This window comes from Physeter macrocephalus, chromosome 11 (assembly GCF_002837175.3).
Source record: "Physeter macrocephalus isolate SW-GA chromosome 11, ASM283717v5, whole genome shotgun sequence".
Taxonomy (NCBI): domain Eukaryota; kingdom Metazoa; phylum Chordata; class Mammalia; order Artiodactyla; family Physeteridae; genus Physeter; species Physeter macrocephalus.
In genome coordinates, this window is record NC_041224.1 from 56,081,335 (window position 1) to 56,107,220 (window position 25,886).

At 39.0% G+C, this 25,886-nt stretch overlaps 1 protein-coding gene across 19 annotated transcripts; it reads left to right on the top strand.

Annotated features, from left to right (window-relative positions):
• The first annotated feature begins 3,436 nt into the window (after nt 1-3,436).
• Nucleotides 3,437-25,834, top strand: LACTB (lactamase beta). Of its 19 annotated transcripts, none has more exons than XR_003681833.2 (8): nt 3,451-3,873; nt 4,369-4,435; nt 6,163-6,353; nt 6,637-6,988; nt 7,917-8,082; nt 18,714-18,804; nt 22,164-22,342; nt 24,125-25,039. XR_003681833.2 is itself a non-coding variant. In XM_028495510.2 (8 exons), exons 1-7 carry the CDS (start codon nt 3,508-3,510, stop codon nt 22,269-22,271), a joined length of 1,341 nt encoding a protein of 446 aa, XP_028351311.1. In that variant the 5' UTR covers nt 3,451-3,507; the 3' UTR covers nt 22,272-22,316; nt 24,125-25,037. The 19 variants fall into 19 exon arrangements, 17 of the variants coding, with proteins under 17 accessions (XP_023984635.1, XP_028351311.1, XP_028351307.1 ...); XR_003681832.2 differs by having other exon boundaries at nt 18,714-18,967; nt 24,125-25,032; XM_028495510.2 differs by having other exon boundaries at nt 22,164-22,316; nt 24,125-25,037.
• The last annotated feature ends 52 nt before the right edge of the window (nt 25,835-25,886 follow it).

Sequence of the window (25,886 nt, forward strand, 5' to 3'; positions counted from 1 at the left end):
GCGCGTCCGCCTGCCAATGCAGGGGAACCGGGTTCGCGCCCCGGTCTGGGAGGATCCCACATGCCGCGGAGCGGCTGGGCCCGTGAGCCATGGCCGTTGAGCCTGCGCGTCCGGAGCCTGTGCTCCGCAACGGGAGAGGCCACAACAGAGGGACGCCCGCATACCACAAAAAAAAAAAAAAAAAAGAGTATTGGCTACTGGACCTCTGATCTCCTGGAGAGAAGTTTCTACTGGTGTACTAGTGGGTTCTATTCAAGGTCCAGCCCTATTCAGTATTTTGAACAAGACAGAAAGCTTGCCTATCTTGTTTGCAGATAAGATGAAAGTCAAAGGTTTATTTTGACAGAATTTAGATTAAAAATAATACCATGGAAATACAAAGCCAAAACCAATAAGATAAAGGTCAGTAGAGACACTGTATATATTAAATCAGTCTTGCAAGTACCTGATATGGAAGAGAAGCTGGGTTTGACTACATGGTTTATGTAAAAAAAGACTTGATTGCTGACAACAAATTCATTATGAACAAATGCCATGATACAACTGGTAAAAAATGGTAACTGTCCAGAGGATGGGAACTGATGGTCTCACTTTACTGGTAGATTCTCGAGTACTGTGTCTAGTTCTTAGAGCCAGTTTGAGGCCTGGAAACCTTGAGAAATGAAGAATAGTTAGAGCAGCTGGAGACGTTTAGCCTGCAAAAGTAAACACTAAAGTAAAACAAAAACTGACCTCGGATAAAGACAGCTCACCAAATTTGTACTTCCAACTTAGGAAGAGATACTCTTTCTAAAGCTCTCATGATTTTTTATTTATATGATTTCTGATAAGTTTTTTTTCATCCTTATGTTCTTGTTTCATTTATTCTTATTTCCTAATTCTTTGTTCGTTTTGTGAATATTGATTCATTTCTCTCTTTGAGAATTCTGAGAAAAACGTGTTTATTTTGTTTTCTATTAATCCATCTTTTTTTAGCCAGGGAATGGCCTTTTTTCTCTTTCTTTCTTCCTTCCTTTTTTTTCTTTCTTTTCTGTAGATTGTTCTACTGCGTTCATTTGTCTGAGCTGATTTCACTTCTTGATTATTGATTTTGGTGCCAGTCTTTTTAGAAATATTTTCCTTATATGTTTCAGAAATTTGGTTTGTAGGTTTATTTTCAGTGGAAAATTTCTTTCCTTCCTCCTTTGCCTTCCTCTCCTTTTCCTTTCTTTTTCTGTCATCCCACTCCTCTCCCTGTCTTGTGGTTTACTTTTCTTCTACCTGGTTTCTGTGGCTCCCAGTCCAGAGCCAGCTGACATATCGGGGCTCTGGGCTTCTGCCTCACAGTGATAGTAAAAATCCTGCCAACATGTCTGCCAGCTGCTTGGTTAAGTTGCCTCCTGGGCACCTGGCTTTCACGGAGAACATCTATTCTTCACTACCTTCACAGAAGCCATACTTTGGGTGGTCTCTCCCTGCTTCTAAACTGGAAGAAGTCCATCAGGACTTTGGCTTTTGCTATATGGCTCTCTGCTTCTGTTCCATTTCTGATCCAAGGAGAGGTACAGAAGAGTGCATAAAACATATATGTATAGTTTTTAAAAGAATGAAAAACTGAGAATTTATTGTAACCACCACTGGCTATGTCTTTTACATTCTTCTCTTTATATTTTTTTCTCTCACTGACATGTGCTTGGAATAGTGGGGGCCCCTATGATGGGAACCTCCAATACCATCTTGACAGGGTGCACCTGTCCACTCTAACAGCAGGTGGTGCTCCAGGAACCTCAGTGAGTTTCACTGCCAAACCCTCTGGGTCCTAAGATACACTGATCTCTTCAGGGTTGTAGGCTTTATGAACAGCCCACCACTTTATAATTATTTAGCCCCAGTATCTTCTGACTAGATGTGGTTACTGTTATTGCGTTTTCCTTAAACAGTAGCTCAAGATGTTTACGGCTTTTTCTCTTGACAATAGCTTGTCAATTCAAGTCTGAGAATTCTCTCTCTACAAATTCCACCTGTAAGGAAAGACAGACTCATTTTATACATTGGGTATATTGTCCCAGTACTAAGGCTTACAGGCTTTCACAAATCTTTGGGAAATATATATTTATTATTTATTTAAATAATTTTATTTAATATTTAAAATATTAAATATTTTAATTTTAAAAATAAACATTTAAAGTAGATAGTATATGTAATATTATATGTAATATATAAAAAATAATTATATATCCCAAAGTATAAAGAGAAAATTGTAAAAATTGGAATGGATGTTTATCTTCAAAATTAACATAATTAACGGTTAAATTAGGATTATACACATTTTACATTTTGTAGTATTGATAATTTGAGGTTAGGTTTCTTATTTCACAAGAACCTCTGATCATCTACAGCTGTCAGAAATCATAGCTAACTAAATTATATGATTTACTTTTGGATTAAAAGTTTTAAGTGCAAATTTTATTTTATTTATTTATTTTTAATTCTTTTTTTCTTTTTTTTGGGCTGCGTTGCATCTTCGTTGCTGCGCGCAGGCTTTCCCTAGTTACCGCGAGCGGGGGCTGCTCTTCCTTGTGGTGCGCGGGCTTCTCACCGCGGTGGCTTCTCTTTGTTGTGGAGCACGGGCTCTAGGTGCTCAGGCTCAGTAGTTGTAGCACGTGGGCTCAGTAGCTGTGGCTTGCAGGCTCTAGAGCGCAGGCTCAGTAGTGTGGCGCACGGGCCCAGTTGCTCCGCGGCATGTGGGATCTTCCCGGACCAGGGCTCGAACCCGTGTCCCCTGCGTTGGCAGGCGGATGCTTAACCACTGCGCCGCCAGGGAAGTCTACAGATTTTATTTACAACTTTCTTTTTTTACAACAACAACAAAGTTTTTTAAAAATATGAGGCGTAGATATAACAATATTTTTGATGTGGTGTGGAGCTAGACTTTGAGAAGTAAGAGATTTTAAAGGGCCTCAGAGAAATGGAAGGAGCCCAAAAGAGATATAAAGAATGGAGACAGTTAAGAGAGAGAAGAGGGTCCTGGGGGAAAAGGAGACGCCTGCTGAGCGTCTGCTGTGTGCCAAGCGCTGTTGCAGGAGATGAAAATACAAAGGTAAAATTCAAGGCTCTGCAAAGGGTCACACTCTGGTAAGAAATCAGATTAGTTCAGTGAAACTAAGTGTTAAGTGTTATTAAGCAGGCGTGCGCACTGGGGGTCTAGGTGTGGCGAGAGCTCCCATGGGGACGGGGACTAGGAAGGCTTCTCTGAGCAGGTGACACTTGATCTAAGGGGAGGCAGAGAAGGAAAAGTGGGGGGGGGGGAGAAAGATGATGAAGTATCAAGAGACGAGGCAAAGAAAAAAAAGAGGAAGGACTCGATGCGATCGGCGCTCCGGCCATCGGGCCTCGACTGCTAGGGCCTGAGCGCGGTCACCGCCCCCTCCCCTCCTCCCCTCCCCACCTCCCCCCCTCCCTTCTCCGCGCCTCTGCCGCCCGCCAGGCCTGCGCGAGCTCTGAAGCTGCCGGCCCGCCAGAGACGCCATGTACCGGCTCCTGTCAGCCGTGACAACCCGGGCCGCGACCCACGGGAGCTGCGCCTGGGGCTGCGGGCGGCGCGCAGCTCACCAGCGCGCCGGGCTGCCGCCGATCGGCCCCGGCTGGGTCGGGGGCCTCGGGCTGGGTCTGGGGCTGGCGCTCGGGGTGAAGCTGGCCGGTGGGCTGAGGGGTGCGTCCCCCGCGCCGCCCACCGCGGCACCAGACCCCGAGACGCCGCCTCAGGCCGAGCCGCCGCTGCCGCCGCAGGAGCAGCCCCTCGCCCAGTGGTCTCCACAGACCCCGACGCCGCTGCACTCCAGGCGCTTTGCCAGAGCCATCGACCGCAGCCGCGACCTCCTGCACAGGATCAAGGTGCGGCGACGGGGGCGTAGGCGGCCGGGAACCCGGCGCCCCACTCCCGGGTCACCCCGGCATGAGGCCGTTTGGTGGTCATCTCTCGGGGCGAGCGGACGCCACCCCGGGCGGCTGGATGCCCGAGGTCGGCTTCCGAGAAAGACTTCCCGTTTCCCGACCTCCCGGCCACGGTCAGACGCTCTCGGGGGGTTGCCCAAGTCGGGGCGGAGGTCACGGCCCGCCTCGGGGACCGCCCCTTCCCCTCAGTGCTCCCATCGGGCGCACGCCTCACAGTTAACTCCCGGCCGGCCGAGCCGAGGTGGGCGGGGCCCCGAGCCGAGGTGGGCGGGGCCCCGAGCCGAGGTGGGCGGGGCCCCGAGCCGAGGTGGGCGGGGCCCCGAGCCGAGGTGGGCGGGGCCCCGAGCCGAGGGAAGCCCCACCAGAGGAACGCGCTGGCGGACGTGCGAGGGCTTTCGGCCTGTCTTTGAACTGTTCTTTCCCCTTGGCTCTTAGGATGAGGTGGGCGCACCCGGCATTGTGGTTGGAGTCTCTGTAGACGGAAAAGAAGTCTGGTCAGAAGGTGGGCTCAGAATAGTTTTATTTATTGGCTTGTTTTGTGCCAGTCGGTGAATGAAATCTTGATGTGTTACTGTTTGACGTGAATCCCATGAAGTGCTGTTCAGTTTTCATAAAACCATACATACTGTAGAGAAAGCTAACAGACTGAAGAATTGGACTTTCTATAAACAGCAAGGTTTAAAGTGTGACTCTGATGAGTAAACTGAAGTCTTAAAGATGGTTTGTTGTATTGTTCTCAAAGTGGTGTATAGAACGATCTGTTAATTGCACATTTGTAGATAACCCATATGACTAGATAAAACGTCAGAATTTAATGTTTTTCTTTTTTAGTTCAGTCAATTTACTGAGTCCCCCATTCTGTAAAATGCACTGTACTAAGAACAGGTGATATACATGATTCCTTGTCCTTAATGAGCTTACAATCTACTTTATTAGTTTTTTTTTTTTTTTTTTTTTTTTTTTTTACTATGCAGAGGTGTCAGCTATTTTTTCAAACAAAAAGCTAGCAGCTTTGGAAGAGAGACTTCTAATCATTTTATGATACTTTTATCAAAGCATTATATATATATATATATATTTTTTTTTTTTTTTTTTTTTTTTTGTTGGTACGCGGGCCTCTCACTGCTGTGGCCTCTCCTGTTGCGGTGCACAGGCTCCGGACGCGGAGGCCCAGCGGCCATGGCTCACGGGCACAGCCGCTCTGCAGCATGTGGGAATCTTCCCAGACCGGGGCACGAACCCGTGTCCCCTGCATCGGCAGGCGGACTCTCAACCACTGCGCCACCAGGGAAGCCCAGCATTTTATAATTTGATTTACTTTTTCATTGCACACAAATTGGTCCAACTCATCACAGCAGGTTTTTAGGAATCCAACTTTTAGGAAATGTTGTTTCAGACATCATTTAGAGGAAGTAGTACCTTTAGAAGTTGATAGGAGCAGTAAGGTTTTGAATTTAAAGAAAAATGATTCTTCCTTCAAGTTTAAGTGTACCCCAATCAACATTTATGACAGATATTGTAATCCAAAATTATGTAAAAGTCAGCTCTATAGGTGAGGGCTTTGTTTTTATGCAGATATTTTTCAGCATAATTTACATTTACAGGTGAAAATAATTATTGTATGCCTTTTCGTTCTTTTCAGATCTCAGTTCTTTGTATGTCTCAGATTTCCACATCTTTATCCTGTAGAAGATGAAACCAAACTTAAAATATTTTCTAGAAGGAGCTTTAAATTAGTCGTACATTGTTTTTCTTCTGACTTGCAGCTGAATTTGATGATTAACTAGATTGGGTTTGCAGGGCATCTTTTCACATTTGTTTTTATTGGTTATTTTAAGGAATTTAGTAGAAACTCACTCAAAAATCAAGAATAAATGTAATCTGAAGAATAACGATATTTTCTTTAAAGAATGTAGAGTATCTTATTTAAAATGTGGAATAACCAAATTGTTTAGATAAGCTAAGAAACATTAGTAACTGAATCAGAAAATGACTTGTGTGTAGGGTACAATTTCAGTTTAGTTATAAGGTTAAATTGTTAGGCTTACTGTTGTCAGTATTGCTAAGACTCATCCCTTATATGTTGAGTTTTAATTAACTTATACAAGTGGAATATGTTTTCCTTTAGATAAACACATAGAATGTTTTAAGATAGTATTATTACAGTTTTTGAAGACTCCTTTGACCATGAAGCCTATTAATAGTGACTTTTTGCTTTTTTTCCCAAAGGTTTAGGTTATGCTGATGTTGAGAACCGTGTACCATGCAAGCCAGAGACAGTTATGAGAATTGCCAGTATCAGCAAAAGCCTCACCATGGTTGCCATTGCCAAATTGTGGGAAGCAGGGAAACTGGATCTTGATATTCCAGTACAACATTATGTTCCTGAATTCCCAGAAAAAGAATATGAAGGTGAAAAGGTAATAAATCTCGCAGTTCATTTTTCTAATGACATTTAAGTGGTTTAAAAGCTTTCATAGGATTCTTTGGTTTGTTTTTAATTATTGTTAATGGATTAAAGTTTTGTTTTATCCAGATAATAACCGAGGGTATTTTTCTGAAATTTGAGGCTAAAGGTGTGTACATAACACATTATTCTAGCAGCAGTTTAAAATGGAAAATATTGCTGAAACATTATTTCAGGGCTACTAACTTATTATGCAGTTTACTATTGTAATTGAATTTTCATGTTTTTACAATTAGGTTTCTGTCACAACAAGATTATTGATTTCCCACTTAAGTGGAATTCGTCATTATGAAAAGGACATGAAAAAGGTGAAAGAAGAGAAAGCTTATAAAGCCTTGAAGATGATGAAAGGGACGATGGAATCTGACCAAGAAAAAGAGTTAAAAGAAAAAGGAGGCAAAAATAATGAAAAGAATGACTTTGCTAAAGCTAAGATAGAGCAAGATAATGAAGCCAAAGGCCGAAATTCAAAACCTTGCAAGAAAAAGAATGATTTTGAACAAGGTGAATTATATTTGAAAGAAAAATTTGAAAATTCAATTGAATCCCTAAGATTATTTAAAAATGACCCTTTGTTCTTTAAACCTGGTGAGTGTTAATTTCTTCTTTTTACAAAATCATCATTACTGAAGTATTAATTTTTAGAAAATGCAAAATGATACCATCCTGAGTGCATTCATTGTGGTTGATGATTATGGCATGGGTTTTGTTGTCAGATGTTTGCTTTTTTGTCTGTGGTTCTTAACAAAGCCTAGCATCCAGGCAGCCAGTTGTTTGATTTAGCTTCATTGGAGGCTACCTAGACATTTAGAGGATTCTCAGTATCAAGATATTCATGGAAAAAATTAAATATTGGAATAATTCTCCAAATAAATTCTAAACTGAAGTTGGCATGATAAAGTATTGCTAATATTTTAGTATTTCATTAGTATTTAACTTAGTATTTAAATTGTTCAACTTCTTTTGTGCTTTCATTTCTTAAAGAAATTAGTATGCATCAACTAAATTTTATTTCCCAAAAAGCTGATCTATAAAAATAACTTTTTCTGTATATTTTTTGGTATGATGCCTACTGAAACCACTTTATCTTTAAATTTATTGCAGGTTTATGTACTTGCATTCCATTTTCATTTTAAAACTTGTTTGTGGGAATTCCCTGGTAGTCCAGTGGTTAGGGCTCTGTGCTTCCATGGCAGGGGGCACGGGGTTTGTCCCTGGTCAGGGAACTAAGATCCCACAGGCCGCTCAGTGCAGCCAGAAAAAAACAAAAAACAAACAAAAAAACTGCTAAGTATATGGATCATCATTTTATTCTTGTGTTAGAGACATGGAATAAGCAGGGCCATTGCAAAGTTGACTAAGTTTGTTAATATATCATCCATGATCTTTACCTAAATGCTAAAGTAAAATATTCCAGTTTTAAAGATATGCCAATTTTCAGTGGGAAAATATTTTACATGTTTTTAAATAATAATGAAGCATTTCTTTTTTTTCCCCCTTAAAATGATGTCTCAAGGTAGTCAGTTTTTGTATTCAACTTTTGGCTATACCCTATTGGCAGCCATAGTAGAAAGAGCTTCAGGATATAAATATTTGGACTATATGCAGAAAATATTCCATGACTTGGATATGCTGACAACTGTGCAGGAAGAAAATGAGCCAGTGATTTACAATAGAGCAAGGTAAATGAATACCTTCTGGTGTGTCTGGCTGTATCGCATCTTTACACTGTTATCAATTTAAAGTTACATTTTGCTTGTCTCCATTCCAAAATCAACTTGCCACATTTGGGGAGCTTTTCTACATGTCTATTTTTCCACCTATAATGTAAGGAAAATAAAATATATTTTATTTTTTAAATACACATATATTTGAAGTACCCCAAGATCCTTAGGTGAAAGATAGCAATAATAATTTAAGCACATGAATAATTAAACCAAAATTGTGCCCATCACGGGCATCTATAATTTGCTCTTCCATCATTGCTTTTTTTTTTTTTTTTTTTTTTTTTTTTGTGGTATGCGGGCCTCCCTCTGCTGTGGCCTCGCCCGTTGCGGAGCACAGGCTCCGGACGCGCAGGCTCAGCGGCCATGGCTCACGGGCCCAGCCGCTCCGCGGCATGTGGGATCCTCCCAGACCGGGGCGCGAACCCGGTTCCCCTGCATCGGCAGGCGGACGCGCAACCGCTGCGCCACCAGGGAAGCCCTTATCATCGCTTTTTTTATGTTTTTGTTAATGCTTTATTTACCTTTTTTTAATTGTTTTTTAATTTTGAAATTATCTCATACTTAGAAAAGTTACACAAAGTAGTACAAAGAACTTTCATATACGCTTCAACCAGATTCCCCACATGTTAATCATTTTACCACATTGCTTTATCTGTCAGTCTCTATGTTATTTTTTTCTCAACCATTTGGAAATCAGTTGCAGACATGGTGCCCCTTATACTTAAATGGTACCCATAAATACTTGAATGTGTATTTTCTAAAAATAAGGACATCCAGGAAATTAATATCAACACAAGGTTCATATCAAATCTAAAGACCTTATTCAAATTTTGCCAGTTGTCCCAATAATGTCTTTTATAACAAAAGGAAAAAAACTTTTTTTTCTGGTGCAGGGTCTAATATAAGCTCACACATTGCATTTAGTCGTCAAGTCTCTCAGAAGTCACATGAGTTCAATTTGTTCCATTACTGGTGATGGTAATTTTAATCACTTTGTTGAGGTGGTATATACCAGGTTTCTCCACTGTAAAAGTTTGAAAATCATTTTATTGAAATATATCAAACTACAATTTTATCATAACTTTTACAAGTAATTTGTAAAAAAGGCATTGGAAGAGAATCTGGGGACTATAGACTTACATGAGTTTTACTATTATGGTGTTTTCTTTTCCATTTTACTCTTATTATTATTTGGTTTGTTAGAAAGGTAACGACGCATTTAACTGTGTTTAAATCAGCTGTTACTTTTACTTTTTACGTTTCCATTAGAGAACATGCTTTACAAATGGCTTAATGGTCCTTGACTAGATGAAATGGTAGATTTTTTAGCTTTATCCTCCTATATCCCCATACTAGTTTTGTTCAATTTTCTGTTGTATTTAGTTAAATTACCAGCTTATTTAAAAGGATCAAATATGCATTGCAAATCAGCCTGAAAGAAGTTTTTTTGAACCTAAAAGAAATTAGGTTAGCAGCAAGCAATGAATTTTAATTTTTAAATGACCTGTAGTTTTTTTGTTTTGGGTTTTTAAAAATATTTATTTATTTATTTGGTTGAGCTGGGTCTTAGTTGTGGCAGGTGGGCTCCTTAGCTGCAGCTTACGGGCTCCTTACTTGCAGCTCACAGGCTCCTTAGTTGTGGCATGCGAACTCTTAGTTGCATCGTGCATGTGGGATCTAGTTCCCTGACCAGGGATCGAACCCGAGCCCCCTGCATTGGCAGCATGGAGTCTTAACCACTTCTCTGCCAGGGAAGTCCCTGTAGTTTTTTTCTTTTTTATTCTCTATTTTTTTTTTAACTGAAGTGTAGTTGATTTACAATGTTGTGCTAATTTCTTCTGTATAGCAAAGAGACTCAGTTATACACATATATACATTCTTTTTTTATATTCTTTTCCATTATGTTTTATCCCAGGAGATTATGGATACAGTCCCCTGTGCTATACAGCAGGACCTTGTTGTTTATCCATTCTCAATGTAATAGTTTGTATCAACTAACCCCAGACTCCCAGTCCATCCCTCTCCCTTCCTCACCACCCTTGGCAACCACAAGTCTGTTCTCTATGTCTGTGAGTCTGTTTCTGTTTTGTAGATAGGTTCATTTGTGCCGTATTTTAGATTCCACATATAAGTGATACCATATGGTATTTGTCTTTCTCTTTCTGACTTACTTCGCTTAGTATGATAATCTCTAGTTGCATCCATGTTGCTGCAAATGGCATTATTTCATTCTTTTTTTATGGCTGAGTAGTATTTCATTGTATATATGTACCACATCTTCTTTATTCATCTGTTGATGGACATTTAGATTGTTTCTGTGTCTTGGCTATTGTGAATAGTGCTGCTATGACATAGGCATGCATGTATCTTTTTGAATTATAGTTTTGTCTGGGTATATGCCCAGGAGTGGGATTGCTGGATCATATGGCAACTGTATTTTTAGTTTTTTGAGGAACCTCCATACTGTTTTCCATAGTGGCTGCACCAACTTACATTCCCAAGCAACAGTGTAGGGAGGGTTCCCTATTCTCCACACCCTCTCCAGCATTTGTTATTTGTAGACTTTGTAATTATGGAAATGGCCTGTAGTTTTCAGCCACTTCAGACAGTGTTTATTATTTTGGGGTCCAACATTATATTCTACTGGAAAGCATAAGAAAAAATGACAAATACCTGAAGTTGTCAGTTGAATCTGGAAAAGTTTCTCTAATAAAGATGGCATAGACGCATGACCTTATTTTGATTCAAATCTAGGCATTTGATAACAGATGCGTACACTTACATATAAAGGAGAATCATTGAGCCTCTTTTCTCAGCTGAAAATTAAGGCTCCATGAATGTGCAGACTGCAAGGCAGCTATCATTTGCTGTTTTCTTAATGAGTGATTAATTTATGATGCACAAAAATCAAAATACGGCATATGATGGTGAGTTAATTTCATTTTATCTCCCATTCTTTGAAGAAGGCAGTGGGTTTCTGTTTCTACTGTTAAAGGTTCCTGTCAACTCTGGGTTTTTTCTTTAGGTTTTAGTTGTGCCCAGTGGTGCTAAAGGGGTAAGTGATTCATTTTAGTTAGATTAAATGGGCTGCAGAAATAGAATAGGACACTAAAAGAGGAAGGAAATATGTTACCAAGGAAAGTGTTCTATTTGCTTTGTTTTTATTTTACTTGATACAATATCTTTTGGGGCCTCTAAAGCTCAACTCTGATTCTTTTTTTATTTTTGTAGTAATTATTTCAAAAGAGCTTAGTAATTATTTCACTGGCTTTGGGGAGAAGTTCAGGGAGTAAAAGAAATCTTCCCAAAGATGTGTGTTTTAAAAAAAACAAACCTTAAAGTAACATTTAGTAAATTCATATGTTCCTATTCATTTGTTTTATGGTACCATTGTACAAGAAATAAAATTTCCAGCAAAAGTTTGCAGCTTTGTTACCTAGTCTGCTGACCCCTTGGTATAATCATAAATATGTTTACATTATCTTGACCTAGGCTTTTTAGAGTTACTGTATCCCAAGAGTAAATATTTATCATCTTTACCATTTCTCTGTGTGTGTGTTTAAAATAGTGCCTCCCAGTGCCTGTCACCTGTTTAAGGTATTCCCCCAGAACCCCACTCCAAAATACTACTCACATTTCTTTGGCCAGAATTTTAGCAACAGGCCACATTCAGCTGTAAGGAATGCAGAGAAATTAGTTTTTAGCTGGGTGCACTGTTGTCCTGAATAAAACTGGGGTTTCTTTTCTTTTTTTTTTTTTTTTTTTTTTTTCTGTGCTAGGGCTTTCTCTAGTTGTGGCACGCGGGGGCCACTCTTCATCGTGGTGCGCGGGCCTCTCACTATCGCGGCCTCTCTTGTTGCAGAGCACAGGCTCCATACGCGCAGGCTCAGTAATTGTGGCTCACGGGCCCAGTTGCTCCACGGCATGTGGGATCTTCCTGGACCAGGGCTCGAACCCGTGTACGCTGCATTGGCAGGCAGATTCTCAACCACTGTGCCACCAGGGAAGCCCAAACCTGGGGTTTCTTAAATGCAAGAATAGGAACATTGATTCTGTATTTCAAGTATACTCTGTATAGGCAAGTAAACTAAATAACTCTTTAAGCAAAGACCACAGGGGAATGGAGTGAATGTTCTTGCCACTGAAAGACACTCAGTTTGTTGATGGGGGAATCCTTAGTCAATGCATTAGCTTATTATTAGACTCTGTTCATATTTTCTCTGTGTTTGACACAGTACTTGCAACAAAAATCTCTTTCATAATTGGATAGGACCAAAATCAAATAAAATGAATGTTTTCTGAAGGGTTTGCTGTATTTTGACAGTATAGATATGGTCTTTACCTTCTCTTATTATCTTAATTATTATTTATTATCTTTATTTTCTAGAGTATCTTCTAAAATTAAGCATTGTTCCTTATGAAGCTCTTTTTTATGCCTTTAGCTGACGGACTCTAGTAGTAGGTTCAGTCCACGTTAATGCTAAATGTTAGAGTGGGATTGGTGTTTATAATAGGCATTTTAAATTCTGTGGTTTTTTTAACTTCTCATAGCAATAAAATACAAAGTGATGCATAATTGTTTGTAAAGGCATTTAAGAAGCTTTTAAAAATTTATTTTGAATTTATAAGTTTATAGATGTATATTTCTGTGATAATATAATCTTGTGCAGAAACTAGGGATTATTAAATAAGTAGGAAGAGGCTGTTTGTCATCTGGCATCATTCCATCAATTATTCAGTTACAAAGATGTCCCAGTAACTTAAGAACTTGTGTCTATAATTCCATTCTTTTTAGTGTAGAAATTCCTTAAGAATTTGAAATAGTAAAGTTATCATTCAGCTGAACAAAATTATTTTCATGAGAAGTCATTAATTTGTCCTCTGTGAAAAGGAATCAAAAGATTAAAGTCTGAATTTACCTTTTTAAAGTTTAGAATTCTAGATTAAAGTCTAAAATTCTCCATAAATTTATATTATAAAAGAGGGGTGACTGAGTCATCCTAATTTCCAACCTTGATGTAGGTGCTTTGAAATGCTTTATTAAAAGTTACCCAAAGCTGATTATTAACCAAAATAGATTGGTAGTTCTCTCCTACTTTAAAAACTTGGAGTTCACTCTAATAAATACATTTCTCAGTGAGAAAACATATTTTTGTTATTCTGTTATGTGGCTTCTTTGAGATTTGATTGGCTGGAAATACAAGTGTAATCAGAGTTGAGGCAGAAAGTAATGGGGACCTAAAATACAGGAGTGGCCATAGGAATGGAAGGAGGGAGAAAGGTCAGACAGAAAGCTGAGGTTGAATGAGGATTTATCATTATTGGATATGAGAGATTTGAGGGCAAGAGAGGCAAGAAAGGTTTTAATGGAGAGGAGAAATATATGAAGGTTCAGAAGAGAGTAGTTTTGGACATGTTCATTTTGAGTACTGAGGAGACTACCTATCAAATCATTGGTTCTCAGGAGAGCATATTAAGATCCTCTGTAGACTTTTTTCTTTTTTTTAACCTTCAGAGCACATACCTGTGGTCACTCCTGCTTCACCCAATATTATGACTTGGACTTTTGGGGAACATAAAGAATCTTGACAGAAGAAAGAGGAGTCCTTTTTCAAATTATATATGCCCACTGTCCCTTCAAAGTTATGAATTTTGAAGGGAGGGATGAGGCCCACTGCTGATTCTGATAAACAACATTGAGAAAAAAACAAATCTGAGAATTATTAATGCTAGTAGAAAATCTGATGGTAAATTTGGAACATAGTTTGTGGTACAGCTGCAGTTTTGTAGTTATCTCTGTAAAAGAGAAGACCTGGGACACTGGAACCACTGGTGATTGGAGGGATACAGGGAATCATAGGATTGAGAATGAGAAGAGAGAGCACAGAGCAAAGTGGCCTGCGGGGAGTGTCAGCGAAGTGCTGGGTCACAGTGCTACAGGGGCAGTTAGGATGAGGACCATAAAAAGGGAATTCGAAGATCTTGATAACCCGCAAGAGAGCTGTTTAGTAGAGATGGGGGAACAGAAGCCAGATTTTACGGAATTGAATGAATGGAGAGGGTGAATGCATGGAAACAGCAGGTGCGGACTGTCTCGTGTAGTTTGGCAATAAATGAGAGTGAAAGGACTGGTAGCTGGAAGCTGTAATGGGTAAAATAAAAAAGAAAAGGTTTTTTTTTTCCTTAAGATATAGAAAATTAGAGCATTTTGTGAACTAAGGTGAAAGAGTCAAAATTCCTAGCATGGCACAGAAAGTCCTTTGTGAGCTGTGCCCTGTCCCATATCTATTCCTCCGGCATCACCTTTTAAAGCTCTCTGCTTCAGTCAAACTGAACTATTTTGCTCCCCAGCGAAGTGAGGAACCATTTCAACAAGGCTAGCTCTCACTAGTGCTCAGGATTCCTCACATCCATCTTGCTAGTCATCCCATAACCTGTTACTCAAAGCAATATTGGAATTCACGTGGGAGCTTGTTAGAACTGCAGAATTTGGGGCCCTCCCCAGATGTACTGAAGCAGAATCTGCATCGTAACAAAATCTCCAGGTGATTCATATGGTGCTCTGAAATTTAAGAACTGTCCCACAAGATTATTGGACAGTTAGCCCTTTGAGAGTAGCCACGGGTGTATGTTTTTTCTTTTCTCTCCAGTGCCTTGCAAGGAGTCTCCATTAAATACCAGCCAACAACTTATGCTTTCATGTGTTCAACATATTTAACAAGTACTTAGTGGATGGCCAGTACTGTTCTAGATAGGGGAAGCATCAACGAACCAGGTAGATAAGATTCCTGCCTTAATGAAACTTACATTCTATGGGAATAGACAGACAAATATGTAAACTAAGAATCTCAGATATGAGAAGAAAATAGAACAGGGTGATGGGATATAGAGGGAGAGGATGTTAGTGGGGAGATCTATTTAAAATATATTGGTTTTAGGCCATGTTTGTTGAGTTGAAACACGAATAATAAGGCAAGCTAGTGTGCCTTATTGCAAATACAGAAAGAAGTCTGGCGTGAAAGAAGTAAGGCAAGATGTTGTACATGATGAGGTCAAATAGGTAAGCAAGGGCTAAATTATACTGGACGATGAGTATCAATGCCTTTAGACCCACTGCCCCTTAATTTAACAAATATGTTATAACACCTCCTTTAATATCTGAAATGAAAGAGATCATATAACCTACACTCAATACTCTAAAATATAAAGAAGAAATAAAAGGAATATTTATAATTTATAATAAATAATAGGTATCTCAATATGATAATGTTTACTCACAACAACATGAGAAGGCATAATAAAGTCAACTGCAACTTAATACATAAAATTACTTTAAATGTGACAACAAAATGCAGACCAATACAGGTTTATTGCTTTGGTGCTTCAACTCATGTCCTTGGTGGCTAACTCTGGCTAAAGTTTTGAGCAAAATAGAGTGTGATCTTCAATTTTCACAGTGGTTACATTCAAGAAAAATACATTGTAGAGACAAAGTACTTCGTATTTACATATAAAATGGAGAGGGTTCTAGGCTCAGCTAGTTATAAACAGATTCTTTACTTACATGGGTATCTCGTAGTATAGTTGATCTCACAGGATATAGGAGAATGCACCACTGTGTGGGACTTTCTCATACACCACAGGACGTTAGGACCCTTGGGCCCCTATCCACTAAATGTCAGTAAGAGCCCTCTAATAATTGTGACAACTAAAAAAATGCCTCTTAAAAACAATAGGAAAATTTTTAAAGATTGGATGATGATGTAAATGCATTTTAAGATAAAGATGGGAGTTTCTAGCTCACTTTGGGTGGCCTCAATCTTCTCAGTAAAATGACTGGGCCTGAGATAGGGTAGAGGACTGAGGGTGGAAGAGATTGGGAATACCTATTATGAAGAGTATACCAAGAGTACCCAGGAAAAGAATAAAAGGATTTGAGAACAGCAGTGAAGACCCTTAGCAAGAGTATGAATTTATACCAGTCAGCTTTGTTATATGAATTCCTGGAGCTTTTCTTGATAGATAAGGGATACCTAGATTTATTTCGGATTGATGGATTGGTGTGGTGTTAGTTCAAAAGAGTGCTAATGAGACCACAGCTGAAATAGTTGAAACGGCTGATACAGTTCAGCCTAGAAGAGAAAATCGGGAAACCACTGGGAACTAAAAGACCTGGGAAAATTGGGACGACTCAAGGGGGATGGATGAAGGTCCCATTGAGGGCAGAAAGCAGGTTCATTTGGAGAGCTGGAAGGGTTGGAAGTCATAGTCCTAGGAAGAAATGTCTGAGTTTGAGACCTTAGTGATAAAACAGTTTAAAGTGATGCTGAGATTCAGGTCTGACAGTGCTTATGAATAACCACGTTAGGATGAAGATGAAGGTCATTACGGGTGAGACTGTCAGCAAACTGAAAACCTAAGAACACCATTTTTAAAAATAAATTTATTTTATTATTTATTTTTGGTTGCATTGGGTCTTCATTGCTATGCGCGGCTTTCTCTAGTTGTGGCGAGCGAGGGCTATTCTTCGCTACGGTGCGTGGGCTTCTCTCATTGCAGTGGTTTCTCTTGTGGAGCACGGGCTCTAAGCATTCGGGCTTCAGTAGTTGTGGCACGCAGGCTCAGTAGTTGTGGCTCACGGGCTTTAGAGCGGAGGCTCTGTAGTTGTGGCGCACGGGCTTAGTTGCTCCACGGCATGTGGGATCTTCCCAGACCAGGACTCGAATCCGTGTCCCCTGCATTGGCAGGTGGATTCTTAACCACTGTGCCACCAGGGAAGCCCTAAAACACCATTTTATTATGAAACTTGAAAGGAAGGAGGCTCATGAGCCAAGTGTCCTCTTTTGGTTATTTTGTGATTTCATTTCATGTACCTAATGTTTATGGTACCGTCTCCTCATATTAGAATGGAAACCCCATGAGGTTAGTCTCTTTTGTTTACACTTTATCCCAACATCCAAACAGTGCCTGTCACATAGTGAGTGTTCCATCAATAACTGTTGAACGCTTGAATGAATAACAGCTACCATTTATTAAGTACCTATCAGAAATATGCAAAGTGCTTTATACATTTATTTCTAACTCTGCAAAGTAGATGTTTTTGTCCCCATTTTACAAATTAGGATGGAAGCAGAGAGGCAACAGACTGCCTGGATTTTAATCCACTCTGCCTCTTAAAAACTCTGTGGCTTTGGACAAGTTATTTATATTCTCTGTGCCTCAGTTTCCTCATCTGTAAAACAGGAATTATAATGTTACCTACCTCCTAACATTGTTACAAGAATAAATTAGTTCATACCTATATAGTTCTTAGAACAATGCCTGGAACATAGTAAGAACTGTATAAGTCAGGGGTCCCCGGGCCACGGACCGTTGCCGGTCTGTGGCCTATTAGAAACTGGGCCTCACAGCAGGAGTTGAGCGGCGGGCGAGCGAGCGAAGCTTCGTCTATATTTACAGCCGCTCCGCATCGCTCGCATTACCTCCTGAGCTCCGCCTCCTGTCAGATCAGCAGCGGCATTAGATTCTCATAGCAGCGCAAACCCTACTGTGAACTGCGCATGCGAGGGATCTAGGCTGCGCGCTCCTTACGAGAATCTAATGCCTGATGATCTGAGATGGAGCTGAAGCGGAGGTGATGCTAGCGCTGAGGAGTGGCTGCAAATACAGATTATCATTAGCAGAGGGTTTGACTGCACAGAGACCATAATAAATCAACTGCTTGCAGACTCATATCAAAACCCTATCTGGGAGTAGCAAGTGAAAACACGCTCAGGGCTCCCACTGATTCTGCATTATGGTGAGTCATATAATTATTTCATTATATATTACAATGTAATAATAATAGAAGTAAATTGCACAATAAATGTAATGTGCTTAAATCATCCCGAAACCATCCCCCCTCCGCCCTGGTCTGTGGAAAAATTGTCTTCCATGAAACCGGTCCCTGGTGCCAAAAAGGTTGGGGACCGCTGGTTTAAGTGTTTGTTAATCAAATCAAATAAGCATAGCCAGTAAGGGTGAGAGTTGTGGGATTCAAACTGAGATTTGCTAACTCCTGCTTCTTCCACTACACCAAGAAAGTACCACATCACATCATTATACAGAGTATCTCTATGTATTTTTAACCAGGAGAAATAGTCTCCTTACAAATATTAACCTTATTTCTGAACATCCCCATATGTACATTTTCAGTTTTAAAATTTACATGTGGCACATGATTCATTGAGCCCAGGGAATGAAAATGTCTACCAAACATTAGGTGTTTCTGCATGTGCACGGGGAAAATATATATCATGTGTAGTACTAATCAGTACATTTTTTACAGGTATTAGAAGTTTGATACACTTAGCATGGGCAAGCCTTGCCAATAGAAAAAACAACCCACTTTCTATACTTTAATTACTCACTTATCTGTGTTTCATTTGATTTGAATCATACTGAAAATTAGTGGTTAGTTTCTGAGAAAGTATGCTCACTACAGTGAAATACAATCTGTCTCATGTATACATTTCCCTATTCATCTTCATGTATAAAGTCAATAATAGACTATCAGATTTTTAATGACTATTCTTATTTCGTTTTAGATTTTATGTTTACAATAAAAAGAGACGTCTTGTCAACACACCTTACGTGGATAACTCCTATAAATGGGCTGGTGGTGGATTTCTGTCTACAGTAGGTGACCTTCTGAAATTTGGGAATGCAATGCTGTATGGTTACCAAGTCGGGCTGTTTAAGAACTCAAATGAAAATCTTTTACCTGGATATCTCAAACCAGAAACAATGCTTATGATTTGGACACCAGTGCCTAACACAGAGATGTCATGGGATAAAGAGGGTAAATATGCAATGGCATGGGGTGTTGTGGAAAAGAAGCAAACATATGGTTCTTGTAGGAAGCAACGGCATTATGCCTCACACACTGGAGGTGCAGTGGGTGCCAGTAGTGTCCTACTGGTCCTTCCTGAAGAACTGGATGCAGAAGCTATAAATAACAAGTTTCCCCCAAGAGGAATAGTTGTTTCTATCATATGTAACATGCAATCTGTTGGCCTCAACAACACTGCTTTAAAGATTGCTCTGGAATTTGATAAAGACAGATCAGACATGCCTTAACATCACAGGTGCAAAATGAGCCATTATGGTTTTGTTTTTGTTTGTTTGTTTTTTTGAAACATTGAAGTCCCCCAATACATGAGATTTTAAAGAATAAATTTGTAATAGAGTATAATTGAATGCAGAGAATTATGTATCTCTGATTGCTTAATTTTGTAATTGTCTTTTATTGTAAGATGAGTTCTTTATACTCAGGGAAGTAACTATATTTTTACTTTTTGAAAAAAGTGTTAATTCTTGAAATAAAATATTCTGATAAAAATGTACTTTTTAAATGTGTAATATAGAGAAAATCTCATTTGACAGGAACCTCATAATATTGTTCTTTTAATATGACAGCAGAAACAAGATTATGAGAAATGGTATATTAGTTATCTATTGCAGCTTAAAAGAACACACATTTATTATCCCATGGTTTCTGAGGCTCAGGAATTCAGGAGTAGATTGTCTGGGTGGGTCTGGCACCAGGGTCTATAATGAGGTTGCAGATAAGATGTTGTAGTCTTCTAAAGACTTCTCTGGTCCTGGAGGAAATCCTTCCCAAATGGCTCATTCACTCACAGATCCTAAGACATGTGAACTGAAGATGTTATTTGTTCCCCACATCCAACCAGACACAGGTTGACAGCTGCTTGATGAGTACTCAAGGCTTGAGAATAATTCTTGGCTCCTGGCTGTGTTCTCAGAGCTCTAAGTTCTGCCCTCTGAGTTACTGTTTTTTTCATGAAAGGCAATATGTGTTTGCATCTGAGTGGCTTTCTCAGCCTGCTTTCTGCTTGTACAAGTTTGAGGGTCCAAAGGGCTCTTTTGTACTCTCCTTTCAGTCTAAGTTAACAGTCTTCCTGCTAATATAATTTTTAAAAACTTTGTGAGTCCCATTGAGGTTCTTGCTAATCTCACTGAGGTTCATGCTAATAAACAAAAGCCATACCCAAAAATCTCTTCAAAATATACCCCTCTGTAACTTGGAATTCTGCTGAGACAATTGGAGAAAACACTGTTAAGCTTCTATTAAGGGCTATTGTTTAAATAGCTTTCGAGGCACCATCTTGGTTCTTTCCACAGTCATAAAGGGTTTTATAGTCATACCCTCAACTTTGTCTTTAGACTGTTTTTTTCCTGGAAGTGCCATAAATTTTATCTTTGCTTTGAAATTGTTTCTTAATTTTAGCATCTTTTGTCATCTGGGGAGTCTGGGAACTTTCCAAACCATCAATTATTGATTCATTTTTGTTTAGTAGTCCTTCCTTTAGCTTCTCTCTCTCCTGCTTTTTAGCATAAGCAACAAGAAGAAGCCAAGAGTCAACACTGTGTCTGGAAATCTCAGCGAGATTCACCTAGTTCATTAGGCATATTTTCTACTTTCTGTGGTCTTGCAGGCAACAGTGTTGCTAAACTTTCTGCCACTGGAGAACAATTATCCTCTTTCCTCCAACTTCCAGTAACATTTTTCCTTACTCTCCTTTAGGTCCATGCCTGCAGCCTCCTCAAAGGCCACCATACTTCTAAACAGTTTCTTCAGGGTTCCTCAGGCTTTCACTGACGCTCTTTTCAAAGTCCTTTCAACTTCTGTTCACTGTTCTCTTCCAAATTCACCCCCACGTTTCAGGTGTTTGTTACAGCTGCACTCCACTTCCAGGTATCAAAGTCTGTAATGTAAAAAAATAGGTATTTCACATAGAATTCACATACCTTAAAATTCAACCTTTAAAGTGTACAATTTAGTTGTTTTAGTATAATCACAAGATTGTGTACCCACTCAATTCCAGAACATCTTCACCCAAAAAAGAAATCCTATAGCCATTAACATTTGCTCTGCATTCCTCTCTACTCCCGGGCCCTGGCAACCACCAATCTACTCTCTGTCTCTTTGGATTTGCCTATTATGGATGTTTCATGTAAGTGGAATCATAAAATATGTGGCCTTCTGTGTCTGGCTTCTTTTATTTAGCGTAATGTGCATTAATTATCTATTGCTGCATAACAAACTACCCCATCTCACAAATTCTCTTTCATAAGTTCTGGGAGCAGTTTAGCTGAATAGTTCTAGCTCAGGGTCTCTCCTGTGGCTGCAGGCAAGATGTCAGCAGGAGTTTCAATCACCTGAAGGCTTGACCGAGGCTAGAGGATCTCATTCCAAGATAGTTCACCCATGTGGCTATAGGCAAGAGGCTTCTGTTACTTGCTGGCGTTTGGGAACAGGTCTCAGTGTCTCACTTCATGGACTTCTCCATAGGTCTGCTTGACTGTCCTATGGCTTCCCTCAGATTGAGTGATTAAAGAGAGAAACAAGGCAAAAGCCACAATGTCTTTCATAATCTACCCTTGGAGGTCATACACTATCACTTATGCCAAATTCTACTGGTCACACAGACCCACCCTGATTCATTGTGGGAGAAGGCTACACAAAGGCTAAATACCAGAAGATAGGGTTCATTGGGAACTATCTTGGAGACTGGCTCCATGGATGGCTTACTGTAGTGCTGAGGTACTGGGAAATACTGTGTAACAGCCATAGGTGACAAATATTGGAGACTGAATTCAGGAATATTCAAAAAGAAATCAAAGTTTTTATACAGTGTAATAAAAGAGGGCTTTTCTATAGTTCTGAGCTCTCAGCCTGAGGGGTCAAAGTACAGAGAAAGCAGCTCCCTACAACAGATGCATTTCATCTCCTTATTTCTTTCTGGCTTTTCCTGACCTTTAGGTCTTCTATTCATATTTGTCAAATTTTTCAATCCATGCTGTCTTTGATAAATATAAAATGCCTTCCTTTAATGTTATTCTAAATTTTAAACATTAAATATTGTGACTAAAAGCAAATCAAATTAATGGCAATTTTAAAAAATATTTCTTATATTGGCAGATACATGTTTTTAGTTTGATCATGTGATATCAATGTGAGCTTTGAACCTTAGCACAGACCACAGAGCGAAGTGCTTGGAGCTGCCAAGGAGGTGGCATTTACATTGGGAGAGGAGGAAAGAGCATTGTCTGGGTGTCCCGGAGGAGTGCAGCGTGACTGAACTGTCTGTGCGGGAAGAGCCACGAAGTGTGAAGAGCCCTGTGAAGTTAGTGAATGTGCATTATGAGCAGGGTACTTGCTTTAGACTGGTTTTTCACCTTTTAGAATTCTTGTTGAAGCTCAGAGAAGAGCTGGGAACCTTCTCAGAAAATGAACCAATGTACAAACATCAGGGGTTCACAGACCCCAGATGGAATTCCTATTTGCTATGATAACTTATTTTCTTACTTAATATTGTTAGAAACAACACTGATAAATTTCCACATCTTTCAAAATGGTAATTCCAGTGTGGCTGATCCTTAATATTAGGGAAAAGAATGCAAGAGAACTTGACACAAATTTCTTGTGTTTTTGTTCTTTTTTTTTTCTGAAATTTACAACTTGTCAAGGAGGTTATTGGCAACAAATGATTTGCTTTACCTTCCTATCACAGAATACAAAATTTTAAAATTCTACCCCAGATTTGAAAGCTGAGATTCTGGAAATATGCCTGTGTAATTTTTAATAGAAAAAATGTAGATGGGTTAGAGTTCATTGTTGCATTTTATAAAGAAAAAAGATTACATTTATAGAATAAATAACCTCACCTTGTAACCTTTTAGGATTTTACAGCTACATTTTCACAACTGTAGGCTTAAAGAATTATATTGTTAAGATATTTGCTATTGATTCAGGTTCAAATAGTCTGAGTTCTGTTTCTTAGAGGATACCAGAATAGCTAATTGATCTTTTATTTTGTGAAAAGAAAAAAAAATACTAGAAAGCACAAAAGGTTCACATGGCAAATACCCATATAATCCCAATACCCAGAATTTAAAATGTTAACATTTAGTCAAATTTTCTTCATTTAAAAAATACTAGGGACTTCCCTGGTGGCGCAGTGGTTAAGACTCCGTGTCCTGGTCCAGGAACTAGATCCCACATGCATGCCGCAACTAAGAGTTCGCATGCCACAGCTAGGGAGCCCACGTGGTGCAACTAAGACCCGGTGCAACCAAATAAATATTTTAAAAAATACTCATAGATAAAGCTGAAGACCCCTAGAACCACCACCCAACGTCCCACTCCTTTTGCCCTGCAGGAATCTGCTGTCAGGAGTTGGGGTATAGCCTTCCAGTCCCTTATTTAATACTTTCACAGCCAAGTATATATATTCATATCTGATATAGTATTAAATTGTATTATTTACATTTACACAAATAGCACCATAGTATAGATGTTTTCTACACTTTCCTTTTAAATTTAACATTGTTTTGTGATCTGGTCAAGTTGGTAAATATAAATTCAATTTATTTTAACTGCTATGAAATATTACACTATGACTGTATCACATTATACTATCCATTTTCTTATTGATGGATTTTTTTTCTACTATTATATGCATTGCTATAAGGAACATCCTTTTCTTTGACCATATGAAATTGCAGTTTTTCTATGTCAAAAATGCATGAATATAAACAATTTTATATGGTTGAACCTAATTCTTTTGTTTATACGGCAACACTGACTATCAATTTTTGACTATGCAGTGGATGGGAAATGTTATCTTGTTGTTTTTACTTGCATTTATCTATTGTTAGTGAAGTTAGACGTATTTTCATATGTTCATTGGCCATCTGGATTTCCTCTAATGTAAATTTCCCACTTATATTCTGTGCTCATCCAGAATAGGGAAATGAATACAGCATTTCTTTAATAATTGATTGTGGACATGTTCATGGGTTAGAGAATGAATAACCTTGATAAATATTGGAGTTCTCCCAACATGTGGTAAAAATTTTAATAGCCACAAATTCCTCCCATTCCATTGTGCATGCTCCTTTGCAATGTGATTTTGCCTCTCTTCTCAACCAGAGGTGGTGTCTGTTTCTCCACTCCCTTGAACCTGAGGTGGCCTCGTGACTTGCTTTGACCCAGAGAACGTGGTGGAAATGATGTTGCACAAGTTCCAGCGCTTAGGCTTCAAGAGGCCATCAAACTTCCATCTTCACCCTCCAAGAACACTGCCCCCAAGACGGCCACGTAAGGAAACCAGACTACCTTACTGGATAACCCAGCTGACGGCCAGTACCAGACATGTGACGGAAGCCATCTTGGACCTTCCAGTCCAGTTGAGCCTCCATGTATGAGTGAGCCCAGGTAAGACCAACCCACAGAATCATGAAAAAGAATGTCATCATTATTTTAAGCCACTAAATTTTGGGGTGACTTCCTTTGCAGCAATAGTTAACACAACTATGCTCCAGTGTGGTAATGAAGTGGGTAAATAATTTGGAAGAAAAAAACAATGTGAAAGTGCTTGATTTTGAATACACAGGATCCTTTTTTATGTAAAAGAATACTATTAACAGAGTACTTACTATGTGTCAGGCATTGTGCTAAGCACTTTATATATGTTATCTTCAAAACAACCCGATTAAGTAGAAATTATTGTACTTATTTTGCCCAAAGTCACACAAGCATTAACCATTAGAACTCATTTCAAATCCAGGCATATCTGACTCAAAAGCCTGTTCTAAAATTATCTTGTCTTCCCATAAAAAAAGCATCTCTAAAAATTTACAGACCCAATAAAAGGACAATTAGTGGCATGCAGTTTTATAGATGGAGTGCTTAGCAAAAATAAAAAAGCTAAGTCACATAAAATGAATTAAAAAAACATGTATTGGGATTTTAATTAGTAAATCTAGCTGCAAATAAAGAAAAATACACAACTTTTGTTATTAATATGCAAATTAAAGACAAAACAAAGATGTCACAGTAGAGTCATGCTTTTACACACTCCCTCTCTTATATACATAGCATTATATATAAAATGTGAAATGAAAAAATGAAAAAGACACTCATGGACTTAAGAATACAAACACAAAATATCGACCAGGGCTGAAGCTGGTGTCTCCTGACCTCTGGGTCCAGAAGGCAGTGGCAGCTCCAGTATTCTGTTCCTGTAGAATAATCGAAACTAAACCTGCTTCCCTAAGAAAAATTTAAAATATAGGCTTTTAACTAAATCGGACAGGACTAGTCTCCCTAATTTTTTTCTAAGGTGAGGTTTTGCTAGGTAAGAAAATAACAGTCAACCTGGTATAGGTCTGCTATGAATATTGGGGTACATGTATCCTTTCGAATTACGGTTTTCTCCAGATATCAATATATGCCCAGGAGTGGGATTGTTGGATCAAATGGTAACTATTTTTAGCTTTTTAAGGAAACTCTATACTGTTTTCCATATCTAATTAGATAAATTAGACTTCATAAAAATTTAAAATGTTTGTGTTTCTAAGGACAAAAGGTGAAAAGACAACCTACAGAATGGGAGAATATATTTGCAAACCATATATATAAGGGATCTGTATCTAAAATACGTAAGAACTCTTACAACTCAAAAATAAAAAGGCAACCCAGTTAACAATGGGCAAAGGATCTGAATAGACATTTCAACAAAGAAGATACACAAACAGCCAATAAGCACATTTAAATATGGTCAACATCATTAGTCATCAGGGAAATACACATCAAACTCTAATGAGATAACTCTTCACACACACTAAGATGGCTACAATCAAAAAAATAGACAATAGCAAGTATTGGCAAGGATGTAGGAAATTGGAATGCT